This window comes from Neophocaena asiaeorientalis, unplaced genomic scaffold, assembly GCF_003031525.2.
Source record: "Neophocaena asiaeorientalis asiaeorientalis breed wild unplaced genomic scaffold, Neophocaena_asiaeorientalis_V1.1 scaffold229, whole genome shotgun sequence".
Lineage (NCBI taxonomy): Eukaryota > Metazoa > Chordata > Mammalia > Artiodactyla > Phocoenidae > Neophocaena > Neophocaena asiaeorientalis.
The window spans coordinates 5,542,130-5,557,557 of NW_020174096.1; the positions used below are offsets into that span (position 1 = coordinate 5,542,130).

Genomic DNA, 15,428 nt, shown 5'->3' on the forward strand with positions numbered 1-15,428 from the left:
GTAAGAAGTTGATTTATTTAGAGAGAAACACACTCCACAGAGTGTGAGCCATATCAGAAGGTGAGAAAGGCACCAGGGTATGGGGTTGTCAGGTTTTTTAGGGGTGGGTAATTTCATAGGCTAATGAGTAGGAGGAGTATTCCAGCTATTTGGGGGAAGGGGTGGGGACTTCTAGGAATTGGGCCTACTGTTTTTTTAATAAATGTATGTATTTATTTTTGGCTGCTTTGGTGGTTGCCGTGTGCGGGCTTTCTCTAGTTGCGGCGAGCGGGGGCTACTCTTCGTTGCGGTGTGCGGGCTTCTCACTGCGGTGGCTTCTCTTGTGGAGCACAGGCCCTAGGTGCGCGGGCTTCAGTAGTTGCAGCACACGCGCTCAGTAGTTGTGGCTCACAGGTTCTAGAGCGCAGGCTCAGTAGTTGTGGCGCACGGGGTTAGTTGCTCTGCGGCATGTGAATCTTCCCGGACCAGGACTCAGACCTGTGTCTTCTGCATTGGCAGGCAGATTCTTAACCACTGTGCCACCAGGGAAGCCCAGGCCTACTTTTTGACCTTTATGGTTGGCCTTGGAACTGTCATGGCGCCTATGGGTGTGTCATTTAGCTTGCAGTTGTGTTACAATGAGCATATACTGAGACTCAAAGTCTAGTGGAATTAGACTAGTCTACCATCTTGGACCTATTTGGTTCTAATTAGTTTATGTCATGTCCTTGGGCTATGTCATTCTTTTAAAGGTTTTGCCCTGTCCCCTTCCTGTTCACTTCCATTTGCATTCAAAGTGTGTGCAGTGCAGATTTCCTGTTACCAAGGAACTGAATTTAAACTTCCTCCCCTAAATTTACATTTTACTGTGAAATATGCAACTTCAAATAAACACTTTTCTTCCCATCAGCTTTGAGATCTCCTGGAGCAAGTTCCTGTGGGAGAGGAGGGTATTTAGGGGGAGCAGTGGGGAGGAGATGGGGTTTGAGAAGCTGGTTATTAGAATACCTTACCAACCAAGTTGAATTAAAAAAAAAAGATTGGCAAACCTACTAACATTGCCAATCAAATTGTTAGTATTAGGTGGGATACATCTCTTGAAACCCATACCTTTGTGACACATTTTAAAACTCTCAACCTAAAGTTAATTTTTAATGTCATGTATGGATTCTCATATTCTTTTTCAACCTTAGGGACACCAGAATTTAATGAATCATTTTCCTTTGTTATGCTCAGCATTGGTCCATGCATGGTCTGCTTTCCCTTACACGTTTAACTATTTACCTTTAATAATTTAATAAACACCTATAAACTCATTCCCACATGATATCCTATGTCTAACTCCATGATTTCCCTGTCCTCCAATCCCATCCCATCCCTAGCCTCCTCTAACCAAGGTAGCCATCCTTCTGAAGTTCATTTCCGTACTTCTCATTTTATATAATTATACCGATTCCATGTGTATTCCTAAAATGTGTGTGTATGTGTCTGTATTTACATTATTTTGAGCTTTTCAGAAAGGGTGTCATGCAACATATAATATTTGGGGACTTAAAATTTCCCCTTAATATTGTTATGATTTATTTATGTATACTGTGGGTCACTGAAGTTCATTCTTTTTCAATGCTGTATATTACATTATATGAGATACCACAGTTTACTCATCCAGTCCTGTTGATAGTTAGATTGTTTTCAGGTTCTTGTGAACTATAACTGAAAATAAAAACCAACTAGTTTAAAAAAAAATTAAAGTCAGCTAACAAGACAAAAAATGTAAACTATTAAAATAAATAGAAATATTTAAAGTAGAAGGTATTAATACCACTGTAATCATTTCACCAGAGATAACCAGTGTTACAATTGGAGTATCTCTTTCCTGGCTGTCTTCTTTTAAATATAATGTATATGTATATACACATATTGTATACATACACTATACACATATTAACTTTTTAAATAAAAATGGGATCTATAACTTGCCGTTTTCCATGATATATCATGGATATCACTACTTGTCAATATGTGTAGATTTACGTCATCCTTTTTTTTTTTTGTGGTATATGGGATGAGGGCAGATGGTTTTGTAGCTTTTGCACTTTATTTTATTTATTTATCTATTTAAAGTCTTTATTGAATTTGTTAAAATACCGCTTCTCTTTTATGTTTTGGGTTTTTGGCCGTGAGGCATGTGGGGTCTTAGCTCCCTGACCAGGGATCGAACTCGCACCCCCTGCATCGGAAGGCAAAGTCTTAACCTCTTAACCACTGGACCGCCAGGGAAATCCCTACTTCATCACTTTTAACTTCATTTTGGTATTGCATTGGAACTGAGCAGAACTCTGCACCCGACTCCCACCCCACCCCAAGCACAAAGGCTCCTTCCTGTCTCCTGCCTCTTGTTTATAGAAAAGCTGAAGTCTCCCAGGCCTCCCTGAGTCGCAAAACAGCAAGCTCAAGCCATTAATGATTAGGACAATAGAGTCACAGACTCAGTGTCTGATGCACATTCCTGAGTTGTTTTACAGATACTATAACTGCCACCAGAGGGGAAAAGCTAATTGCATGATGACCAGATTGTAGCCATGACATAAGCTGCTCTAACTTGAGCAGTACTGAATCTATGGCTAGTACAATTCCAAGAACTGGCCTTAAGAGAATAGGATTAACACTATTGCTCATAATAATCTATATCTTGGTGGGCATCAAAATAATTGTAGCTTGTTCTGCCTGCATATGTAAGTGGGCAACTAAAATTGTCAGCAAAGAGATGCTGCAAACCCATGCTGACATCTTCCACTCTAAGAATACGGTGCCCTTTGTCAGAATGAAGAAGTTACAGAAGACAGACCTTCGCCCATGATCCCGTAGAAATGGAATGATGTTCTGACAAGTGGGGATTTGTAAGCAGCTTTTGGCAGGAGAAAGCTTTTTGCAGGAAAGACCTTTCTGCAGGAGGCCCCTTTTGCCTTATCACTAACCTGAAACCAGGCACCCCCATGCTCTACTCATCTCTAGCCCTAGCATGCCTTTCAAATCTTGATCACACAATACCATTGCCTAATCTGTTGCTTCTTTCTATAGATCAAAGAAGTTGAAATGAAATAAGTAATTAACAGATGACCAGATCTCTTCCCTAGCTTCCCCTTCAGTAACCTTGCAAACAAACTGTGTGAACAAGATAGCATCTAAAGAAAAATCACAGGAAGTTGACAAGCCTGCATACAAGTCTGCACACAGTGGGGGATGGCGACTCCCACCCCCTATCTCAATGATTAACTGAGATTACTTCCCTTTTTCCCTATAAAAACTTTCATGGCCAAGCATAAGTTTCAGAGGTGGTTTTTGGGGACACTGAGTCCACCGTCTCCCCAGATTGCCAGCATTCTGATTAAAAGCAACTTTCCTAACAACATTTCTCTCTCTCTCTCTCTCTCTCTCTCTCTCTCTCGTTTTTTTTTTTTTTAACCTTTATTTATTTATTTATTTTTGGCTGTGTTGGGTCTTCATTGCTGCGCACGGGCTTTCTCTAGTTGCAGTGATCAGGGGCTACTTTTCGTTGCAGTGCACGGGCTTCTCATTGCGGTGGCTTCTCTTGTTGTGGAGCATGGGATCTAGGCGCACAGGCTTCAGCAGTTGTGGCACGTGGGCTCAGTAGTTGTGGCGCACGGGCATGTGGTATCTTCCCGGACCAGGGATTGAACCTGTGTCTCCTGCATTGGCAGGCAGATTCTTAACCACTGTGCAGCCAGGGAATTTTTTGAGTGGTGAACAGCCAGGCCTGACTAGGTAACACCATTGTTGATGTATCAACATTTGTTCCATAAACACCCAATTTGTGGATATTTGAGTTATTTTCAATTTTCTGCTATTATAAAAATGCTGTAATGCAGATTCTTGCACATACATCTTTGGGCATTTGTCTGATCATTTCCATAAGATAATTTCCTATTCAGTGCAGTGGGATTGCTACACTGAATGGTATGAATTTTGATTTTTATCTGTCACATTTATTTATTTATTGCTGCATATTGACAGATTTCTCTCCAAATTGGTTAATCAATTCACATTCTTATTATCGTAGATAGAGCCCAGAGTAGAGAATACCTAGTCCAATCTGAAGTTCAAGAGAGGCTTCTCAGAGGAGTTGACTCAGGAGTTCTCAGGGGCTAAGTCATATGAAACTGAGTCAAGTCGTCAAAAAACGATAATCTACACGGAGCCAGGGTCCGTGGGGGCTGAGGGCTGGGTTCCCCCTCCGCTTTGGCTTGTTTCTATCCACTCTCTCCAACACTAGGCATCATTGACATAGTTAATCTTTGCCAAATAGAATTACTTTTTGCCTTAAAAAAAACAAAACAAAAAAACTCCCCCCAAACTTGTATTTATGCATTGGAACTATTTCATAGTTCATTTCCTACTCTGCAGAGAACAGGAACATTGGCTACTGGGAGTGTTCCCTCAGAAATCATAGAAAAAGAATGAAAAAAGTTACTTGAACTCCTCCAACAAGATCCTGATTGTATCTTAGATACATTAACCTCTCAGAGGCTAATTTCTGAGGAAGAGTATGAGATTCTGGAGAATATTACAGATCCCATGAAGAAAAGTTGGAAGCTATTAATTTTGGTACAGAAAAAGGGAGAAGTGAGTGGTCAGCTTTTTGTCAACTGTTTACTTAGTACTTTTTTTTTAAAAAAATATTTATTTATTTATGGCTGTGTTGGGTCTTCTTCGTTTCTGTGTGAGGGCTTCCTCTAGTTGCGGCAAGTGGGGGGCCACTCTTCATTGCGGTGTGCGGGCCTCTCACTATCGCGGCCTCTCTTGTTGCGGAGCACAGGCTCCAGATGCGCAGGCTCAGTAGTTGTGGCTCATGGGCTCTTCCCAGACCAGGGCTCGAACCCGTGTCCCCTGCATTGGCAGGCAGATTCTCAACCACTGCACCACCAGGGAAGCCCTACTTAGTACTTTTTCAGAGTCAGCTACCATTTGGGACTTAAATCACTTAAATCACGGTAAGTTAAATTTCTACACTTTTTTGGGCTGAGAGGGAGGAGGCAGATTTCCTGAAAAAAGAAAATTTTTACCTTTTATTTTCATTTGTCATTCTCCTGGAGATAATTTTCACTGAAATATGATAAAAGGGAAAGTGTCCAAGATTTAAAATGCAGGGAATGATGTATCTTATTGTTTTAGGGGATTTATAATTTTTTGTTCAAACTCAATCCAAAAGCTGCAATTGTTTTTTTTTTTTTTAATATTTATTTATTTTATTTGGTTGTACTGGGTCTTAGTTGTGGCAGGTGGGCTCCTTAGTTGTGGCATGCTAACTCTTAGGTGCAGCATGAATGTGGGATCTAGTTCCCTGACCAGGGATCAAACCTGGGCCCCCTGCATTGGGAGCATGGAGTCTTACATGCTGCACCACCAGGGAATGTCCCCAAAACCTGCACTTGTTTTAGTGGTAGTATAAACTTATTATTCTGGCAGTGACATTCTGAAATACTCATAGTTGGAAAGAGACTACTGTTAGTGACACATCAGGATTTCCTTATGAAGTAAGTGAATTCATGGGTATTAACAACTTCAAGACCAAAAGCTGCATCTTTCACTTAGTATACCCATTTTGAAAATATAGGAAAAATAATTTTTAACACACATATGTAGTAGATTAGCAACTTCATTTTTTTTTTTTTTTAATTTATTTTTGGCTGCGTTGGGTCTTCGTTGCTGCGCATGGGTTTTCTCTAGTTGCGTCGAGCGGGGGTTATTCTTCATTGCGGTGCATGGGCTTCTCACTGCAGTGGCTTCTCTTGTTGAGGAGCACAGGCTCTATACGTGCGGGCTTCAGTAGTTGTGGCTCGCAGGCTCTAGAGCGCAGGCTCAGTAGTTGTGGTGCACGGACTTAGTTGCTCTGTGGCATGTGGGATCTTCCCGGACCAGGGATCAAACCTGTGTCCCCTGTATTAGCAGGCGGATTCTTAACCACTGCACCACCAGGAAAGTCCACAACTTCGTTTTCTCTGTGAGAAGAATGCCAGCAGAACTTTAGTTTTCTGGAGCAAATCAAATTCTAATTTTTCAATGTTCAAAGATAATTAGTGGCAAATGAGGGCGCACTTCTTCCAGAATGAATTGTTTAGCAGTTTTGTAAATTACTACCAGAGACAGGTGTAGCTCCTTTTCTAAAAAATAGTGAAGATTATTTTAAGAGATGTTAGAGAGGCAGAGGCTCAGATAAAAAGATTAATGTTTATGGTCTCTAATGTAGTACAGGACCCGTATGCTTAGAGAAATAGGTCTTGTTATTTCCAGGACTTACTCCAAATCAGAGCTATTTGCTTCTTGATTAGAAATTATTAGGATCAGATTTCATTAGCAATGGCCTTATATAGTCTGAGCTGGTTTGGGGTCACAGTAAATCCACAAGTAAACACAGGATTCAAGTTTTCTATTTCACTTATTTACCCTTTGAGTTTGCTGTGAAAGACTCAAACTTTTGAGCAAGGCAGGAGTGTGATCTGATATTTTTCAGTGGGAGGAAGTTCTGACAGTTGAGTCGTTGCCGTTTATGTAGGAGGTGGTAGGTATTCCTGTTATACAGTGAAATAAAGGAGATGATGCTTTGAGGTCATGGAAAGTCAAGTTATTATATAACATCTGTTAATTTCAAAAAAAGAAAATAAAAATCCCCCAACCTTTCCTATTCTTTCCAGAACTTTTAAAACATGAGTATATAGAGCCACCGCAACCTGTGGGGGTAAGCAGGGAAGGTATTTTTTATTCCTGGAGAGAAAGAGCCTGAGAATCCTGAGATCACCATGTCCTTCAAAGAGAAAGAACACTTGGATTTGGAAACCTCTGAGTCTTTCACGGACAAGAAGGCTGGTTATCGGGAAGCTGCTTGGTCCTCAAGGGAAAATGAGAAGGAATACAGCACACCAAAATTCACATCTCTGCAATTGGTTGAGAATGTTGAATGTGAATTTCCAGCAACTATTGAGTATTTACAGGATGAACAGAGATATGAGGAGCCAGATGATTCTTTACACTTAGGAAAAGAGGACTATCTAGAATCTGTTGGGTACTCGGAAGATGCAGACACCCCCATGGAAGAGGATGCTTATGATGACCCAGAGTGCATTATCTATGACAGCAAAGAGGACTCTTTGTATTCTGAAACCATGGAGTTCTCTGATGAAGAACAGAATTATGAGGATTCAGAAACTGACATGTCATTGGAGGAGGAAGAAGAGAAAAGTATGGAAGGTATAGGAATGATGTGTGTATAGTTACTTAGGCAACAACTTATTTTCAGGTTGCCATGACATAATGGGGAGAGGGGCTGAGGAAAGGCACCAGATGGCAGCAGAAAAGCAGCCACACAAAAATTTCTTGGACCTCTCTAACTTGGAATTTCCTCAGAGGTGAGTGTTGACGGGGAGGAAAACCCAGGACCTAGGAACAGCGGACAGTATAACCTAAAGTAAATATTGACTATCAACTTAAAGGTTTCTGCAGTCACCTCCATCATACATATAACCACTAATTTTAGCTGTTACCTTCTGTTCCTCAGATTAAGCCTTTTAAATCATTTTAGCTCCTTTGTGACCAATGGAATATGGGGGTTGTGAACCTGACTATTGAAGTGGGTACAGGAGAGGAATTTGTGATAAATGGATAAAATCCCAAAATAAAACTTGTCTTGATCCAGTCCAAATATTGCCATTTTGATGAGGAAGTCTTGAATATTTCTCAATGAAAATTCAAAATATAAGAAATGCTTAATTTGGAGAGGTATTGTCTGGGAAAATAAACATCACCAAGTTCTGAGTACAGAAGGTGAAGGTAACTACCAACTCACATTCAGTCCAAATCCTGGGAATTCATAATCCAGTTATGGGTCAGAAAAGAGTAATTTCCTCCTCAGCACACCTTGACATAGTTACTAGGGCTGCTGTAATAAAATAGCACCACAAACTTGGTAGCTTAAACAATAACAATTGAAACGTATTGTCCTACAGTTTGGAGGCTGGAAGTCTGAAATCAAGGTGTCTCTAGGGTTGGTTCCTTTGGAAAGCTGTAAAGAAGAATCTGTTCTTACCTTCTGGTAGTTTTCTGGAAATCTTTGGGCTTCTTTGGCTTGTAGAAGCATCTCCTCCACCCTCGCCCCCCTCACCCTACCCCCACAATCTGCGTTCATCTTCACATGGTTGTCTTCCTGGGTTCATGTCTCTATGTTCAAATTTCCCCTTTTTATAAGAATACCAGTCATATTAGGTTAGGGCTCACCATAATGACCTCATCTTAACTAATTACATCTACCATGTGACCCCATTTCCAAATACCATTACATTCTGAGGTACTGGGGCTTAGGATTTCAACATATGAATTTGAGGTGTACATAATTCAACCCATAACACAGCTCTTGTCCCACCCCTATACCTTCCCAATATATAGTTGCTTTTAGACCTCATTCTTAATTTTTTAAAATATATTACAGTTGTTGCATAGGGTTGAATTAAGTAATTAGTCATTGCATACTACCCTCATTATTCTGCAAAAAGCCCCTTTTGTTCATCTATTTCATTTTTTTCTCTATTTCCCATTCACCTTCCTCCATAGGTAATTCTTTTTTATTTTTTCTTTTTTGTGGTACGCAGGCCTCTCACTGCTGTGGCCTCTCCCATTGCAGAGCACAGGCTCCGGACGCGCAGGCTCAGCGGCCATGGCTCATGGGCCCAGCCGCTCCGCGGCACGTGGGATCCTCCCGGACCGGGGCACGAACCGTGTCCCCTGCATTGGCAGGCAGACTCTCAACCACTGCGCCACCAGGGAAGCCCCCATAGGTAACATTCTAATATTATGTGTTTCTTGCATGATATTTTTTTTGTTTTGCATGGTTTTTCTGTATCATTTATTTATCACAATAGTAATATCTCAACATAGCACCTCAAAATTAGGGTCACTTAAAACCATAAGAGTGTATAATTGTTCATGTGTCTATAGTTGGCTGAGCAGTTCTTCTGGTCTTCGCTGGGTTTACTCCTATATCTGTGGTCAGCTGGCGTAGGCTCATCTCTCATCTAGCAAGCTAGTCTGGACTTGTTCTCAGACTCCGCGAGGCATATTATTATGGTGAGGGAGAGTAGTCAGAGAGAGACAGAGAGAGAGACTGGTAAAGGCATTTTTAGGCTTAGGGTCAGAACTATCACGCCATCTGTATGATAGGTTTCCTAGGGCTGCCACAATAAAGTACTACAAAATGGTGGCTTAGAACAATGGGAAATATATTGTTTCACAGATATGGAGGCCAGAAGACTGAAGCCGAGGTGTTGGTAGGGTCATACTCTCTCTGAAGACACTAGGGAAGCAGCTGTTCCAGCCCTCTCTCGCAGCTTCTGGTAGCCTGAGGTGTTCTTTGGCTTGTAGACCATCTTCTTGGTGCATGTCTCTGTTTTCAAATTTCCTCTTTTTATAAGGGCACTGATCAAATTGCATTAGGGCCCACCCTAATGATCTCATTTTAGCTTGATGACCTCTGTAAAGACCTTATTCACAAGTAAGGCCACATTCTGAAGTACTGGGAGCAACATATCTTTTTGGGGGGGAGACAATTCAACCCATAACGCATACATACAATTCTGCCACACCCTGTTGGCAAAAGCAAGTCACAAAGCTAATTCGAATTCAAGGGTTGGGGAAAAATAGACTCCACCTCTTGTGAAGTAGTATTGCAAAAAGTATGGATGCCAGAAAGCCATTAATTGGGGCTATTTTTGCGATCAATTTAACACCTTTAAGAAAATAGGTCAAGAAAAATCTCAATGATAATGTAGTTGTGACCTGCAATATAGTTCTAATGGTTACCAATCCAATCTAGTTGACTGGAGGCATGTGGCTATCCTCTGTCTCTTTCCTCCGTAATATTTGTCTGTGCAGCTGGGAACCGGAAAAAAAAAAAAATCCAAATGCATCTGAGTCAAAGGAGAAGGATCTTCACGCTTTTTGTCATGTTAAATTTTATGCCCCCTATGCCCATCATTGTGTCTCAAGTCAAAGTCTCAGGAAGACTTAAGGCGTTGCCTGTGTGCTCTGCAATGTATAAGGTCAACTTGTATATAGACTATATCAATCAACTCCCTTCCCTTCTAGCTTATACTAGTTGGGGTCAGTCGATGGTAGGAACCCATATATTTACCATTTCCTCTGCCCTTTCTTCTTCCTGAAGATCCCAGGTTTTAATTTGATGTTATTTCCTGTTATCCTGAAGAATTTTATTTATTTTTTGTTTATTGAAACGTCTTCATTTTGCCTTCAATCCAGAATATTTTTGCTGTAATGAATTTCAGATTGGAGATTTTTTGCCTTCAGTGTTTTATGAATGTCATTCCTGTCATTTGGCTTGCATTGTTTCTGATGCTAAGTCTTGTCATTTTATCATTGCTCCCCCTTAAGTGTTGTGTTACTTTTCTTCTGGTTGATTTCAAATTTTTTTTCTTAAAATTTTTTTCTGCAGTTAACTCTGACATGCTTAGGTGTGCTTTTCTTTGTTTTCATCTTCTGTAGGGTTTGTGAATCTATAAATTTGGAATTTTTTTTTCTCAGCTGTTATTTATACAAATATTTTTCTGTCCCACTTGCTCCCTCCTCTCTTTTTGAGACTCCAAGTACATGTATGTTAGAGTTTCTGATATCTTTCCTGAGGTCCCTGAGGCTCCATTCATTTTTTTTTTTTAATTTTCTCTTTATTCTTTAGATTGGGTCATTTCTATTGCTATATCTTTAAGTACACTGAATTTTTCTTCTGTCATTTCCAATCTTCTTTTCAGTCCATCTACTGATTTTTGAAAAAATTCAGGTATGTCACTTTTAATTCTAGAATTTCAATTTTAAATGCTTTTTTTTCCCCTGAGAATTGCTATTTACTCATTCATTATGGGTTTATTTTATTGTACATTCTTGAAAATAGTTAAGAGAGCTGCTTTAAAATTCTTATATGCTAAATCCAACATCTGGGTCATCCTACAGTGGGTCTCCATTGATCAAGTGTGCGTTACATTTCCTGTTTCTTCCTATGTCTCGTAACTTTGGATTTTGTCCTATGCATTGTGTATGATCAGTTATAGAGACTCTGGATTGTGAAATTCTCCAAAGTATCTTGGGTTTTTTTCGTCGGTTTAGTTCTCAATTAACCTGACTGGACTCAAATTCAAAACTCAGTCTCCTTTCAGTGGGTGGCAGCTAAAATCTCTGATCATTTTGTTTTGCCTCACATGGGCTATTTTCATGAATTTTTAATTTACATAAATGGTACTGGGTTCTAGACATTATTGCTTCTTAATTTTTCATCCATCTCTATGCTTATTAGGTATATCCCTGTACTGCTCCACAGTAGCCTGTTATTACCTTGTCAACGTTGGGCATCTGGCTTGGGCTGTGTGAGTACTGATTTCTGTGCTGAGGAAGCAGAGGATGGTTGTCCAAAGGAAAAGCAGGGGATAGGCAAGAGCAGAAATTAAATGCTTTCTGCAACCCATCTTCTCAGTGCCTCCTCTGGGAATCCTTCATGCTGACCTTAACTCCTCCCTCACCTTTTTATCCCAGCAAAGGGGAATTTTTGACTGGAGTAGAGAATTTGGAAATTAGAGAAACAGAAACCATTAATCCCCTTCATGTGGGGCTTCCCTGGTGGCGCGGTGGTTGAGAGTCCGCCTGCCGATTTAGGGGACATGGGTTTGTGCCCCGGTCCGGGAAGATCCCACATGCCACGGAGCGGCTGGGCCCGTGAGCCATGGCCACTGAGCCTGTGTGTCCGGAGCCTGTGCTCTGCAACGGGAGAGGCCACAACAGTGAGAGGCCCGCGTAACGGAGAAAAAAAGAACAATCCCCTTCATGTCCTTTGTGCCTCTATGCTGTATTCAGATAGCTCTTTGCAACGTGAAGTCATGTCAAACACGTATCAGTCCCAGTTTGCCCTTCCCTGCTACTGCCAGATGCAGAAAAGAACAAAAGCATTTTAATGCTGGGGGCCATTAAGGACATTGTGAAGGAGCAGTCAACGCAGTCTTCAGGAAAGCCTACAGGGGATACAGAAAATTTCTGACTCTCATGAAGATGCCTGTCATCTCTTATGTGCGTCTAGGATACTGTAGCTTCTCCAAGTCCAGAATCCTCAACACACTGCTCAGCCCTGCCCACCTGAAATCACACAAAATCTTTCTCCATCAGGATTTGCCTGTTCTGGTGCTTCCCCAGCAGATCTCTGATGGCCTGGTTGAGGTAACATGGAGTTTTCCTGATAGTGATTGTCTAAAGGAAAACCCCAGTTTTTTTCCAGAAAGCTGTTGCTGTGGCCAACCTTCATGGGGATCTAGAAAGTTTTTGGATACAGTTTGGTTTCTTGATGGTAGTTTTCTTAGCTGTGTTTTTTTTTCATTGACTGCCTAGGTGAGAAGGAATGGGGCTTGCTAATGTTTTTAGGAGAAGCTGCCACTGAAAGATGCTACTTTGTCCTCAGTCCACAGGCCAGGGGGAATGAGGAGGCTCAGATTTCCCAGAGGATCCTGAAGTTGAAGCCATCACAGCTGCTGTTTTGGGAGGAGGAGGAAGCTGGAGAGACAGGGAGGAACATGGAGGGTCTTCAAGCTGCACTGAAAGAAGTGATGTCCTCTTCACTCAGATGTATGTCTGTGGAGGACGTTGCACCCCTGGCCAGGGAGTTGGGGATACAGATAGACCACGACTTTGAGAACATGCAGGGGATTCAAGTTTCCCCTACTGAAAACTTGGCTGGAACAGCTGAAGACAAGGGACCACAAAGACACAGTCAGCCAAAAAACTCATCTGAAAGTCCCACTTAGATGTCAGTAAGAGAGGCTGAGGCTAGATGTGAGATCAGCCCAAATCTTCAGAATTTCCATCTCACCCCAGTATTCATGCCTTTTCTGAAAAACTGCTGTCCTTTACCAACCAGAAATGGAGGTAATTTTAACCGTGTTTCTTTGACAGCGCCCTGCGTTATGGTCTCCCAGTTTTGGTTAGAGCAGAGGTCTCAGAGTTTCCATCCTTCACCCTTTCAGAATACAAGGGCCCATAATCCGGGTAAAGTTTTGGGATTCAATAATTCCAACCTCAGAGATTTTATTCAGGTGAAAGATTTATGAAATTTTCAAGAACTGCTCAGGGACGTCACATGGATAAAACTTTTGGGAGACCGCCAAGACCCATTTCTCAGCATGTACAGGCCTGGTCTGAGAGACCACAGAAAATGGTAGCCCTTGAAAGATCTGGGGAAGTGGACTCCCAGGGAGGTCACCTCCATTCCCTGGGTTCACAGCCAGCAAGAGCGGTTGGGAAGTCACAGCCTAGGCAAGTCTGTGCCTGGGGAACACGGCCAAATGAGGCAATTAGAAAATTCATGAGAACAAAATCCCATATTGAAAATCCTCACCATCAAGCATTTCAAGCAGCAGGAGCCATACAAAAACCCATAAGGACTGCCTCTCAGCAAGGAGCTAAGCTGAAGATACAAGGTGGGCCTTCAAATCCATCTTTCCAAATGGGATTCAATCCTATGTCCAACAGCAAATTTTTGCTCAGCTCTCAGTTCAAATCCAATCAGCCCAAGTCGTGCCAGGCCAAGCAGTCCCAGCACAACCCTCTCAACCTGTGTTCTCTCAACCCAAACTCATTCAGACAAATCCACTCAGCACCAGCCCTCCAAGTCTCAGTCCTCCCAATCTAAGCCTTCTCAGCCCTAGACCTCCCAAGCTAAACCTTCTCCATCCAAACCCACTCAGCCCAAGCCATGCCAGCCCCAATCCTCCCAATCTAGGCCTTCCCAGCCCAGACCCACTCAACCCAAGTCATTTCTGACTGGTCCTTCTCAGGCTAAGGCATATGACCCAAGAGCAGGGCCCAAGAGGGTAGGGAAGCATTAAAGTCCTTACTCTGGAGACCTATGAAATGTATCCTTCGCCCAGGCCTTTCCTATCATATATATAGTAACCTGAAGAAGAGTGGCAGTGATGGTAAAAGAGTACTATCATTAGCATGACACAGATAGCAAGATATGCACAGCCTAATTGGATATCATAAAAATATCTATAAGAATTGTGTCCCTAAAAAAAAGGAAAAATACGAAAAGAGTAAAGAATAGAATCAAGCAGTAAATAAACGAATTGAATACAACCTTGAGTATTAGGTAATATATAACCTGAATCCAGGGAATGGGGGCTGTAAGACAATTTCACTTGGAAAAGAGTGGGGATGATGCCTTTAGTTGCAAAGTGGCCATAAAATAGGGCGCAAGTTGCGTCAGTGTTGCAAGAAAAACTGCCCTAGATGTTGGCTGTTCTAGAGGTGTTTTGGTCAAAAATTTTTGGTTTGATATCAGCCGCTAACCTTGTTTGTTTGGAATGTTTAAATCAACTTGCTTGTGATAATAGCCCCAAATTGCTCGGATGATAAAACTCAATTGACCCTTACATATAGAAATAATGAGCTAACAACCAATGAAATTAATTATTTTGCCTTAACTTTGGGAATGATCTGTGTATGTTTCATATTTTAAATGTTTGTAGTGGTTAAGATAATTTGGCTAATTAGAGGATCTGATATATTAGCCTCATGACTCTAACTTAAAATGTGTAATCGAATTTTTAATTTTAGAGTTCTGATTTTTTTAAGTTGAAAAGATTAAGATAGGTTTACAAAGTTTGTAAAAAGCATTGAAATGTTTAAGAGAACTGAAGATTCACATAATTCTCAACTGTAATTTATTAGATACATTATTCTAAACATTTGGTTAAGTTCTGCTAGTTAGAAGCAGTAAGTAGAAGGAATATTAAATTTAAAATATTTAAGTGAGGTTTAATTAACTAAGTTTGTGAGTGACACCAAATATTAATAAAAGACCACTTTATTTATTTATTTATTTTTAGCAAATAAGTTTAACTTTAATTTGACTTTTGTGTGTTTAATCTAAGTATTATAATTATAACAGAAACCAAATAGCTTCTAAATTTCTACAATTAAAAAATAAATTTTGTGGGGTTTTAGCAGATTGCTTTAGCTTCTCAGTAGAATGAACCATTTATCTAAAATCTCTGTTACAAGGGTCTCCAAAGACTTCATGGATATTATCTTAATTTTATTCTTACAACATCTAAAAGGCTACTTTAAAGGAAGATGTTAAAATTCACTAGATTTAGAAATAAAATAATAGGATTTGTAAGTTGAATAAAGAGCCCTGCTTTTTGAATCTGTAACTTTTATAAAATTAACATTAGTTTTAAGTACTAAAATAGCCCCACGTCTTTTCTGGGTTAAAAATAAAATCAAAAATTGTCTTCAAAGACACACAAAAAAATCCTATTAACAAAAAGATGAGAAATGATCTTTGAAAAGAAATAATTAATCTCTTAAAAATGTTTAATTAAACATTTTCA

At 40.6% G+C, this 15,428-nt stretch overlaps 1 protein-coding gene across 1 annotated transcript; it reads left to right on the forward strand.

The window, feature by feature from the left end:
- The first annotated feature begins 1,324 nt into the window (after positions 1-1,324).
- CARD6 (caspase recruitment domain family member 6) lies at positions 1,325-14,679 on the forward strand. Its single transcript, XM_024754633.1, is given in 9 exon segments — positions 1,325-1,376; positions 4,274-4,648; positions 4,932-4,991; positions 6,693-6,763; positions 6,765-7,245; positions 10,809-10,837; positions 11,859-11,958; positions 11,961-12,076; positions 12,715-14,679. Coding segments are annotated over 9 exon segments (1,419 nt in total). The 3' UTR covers positions 12,850-14,679.
- Positions 14,680-15,428: the final 749 nt, after the last annotated feature.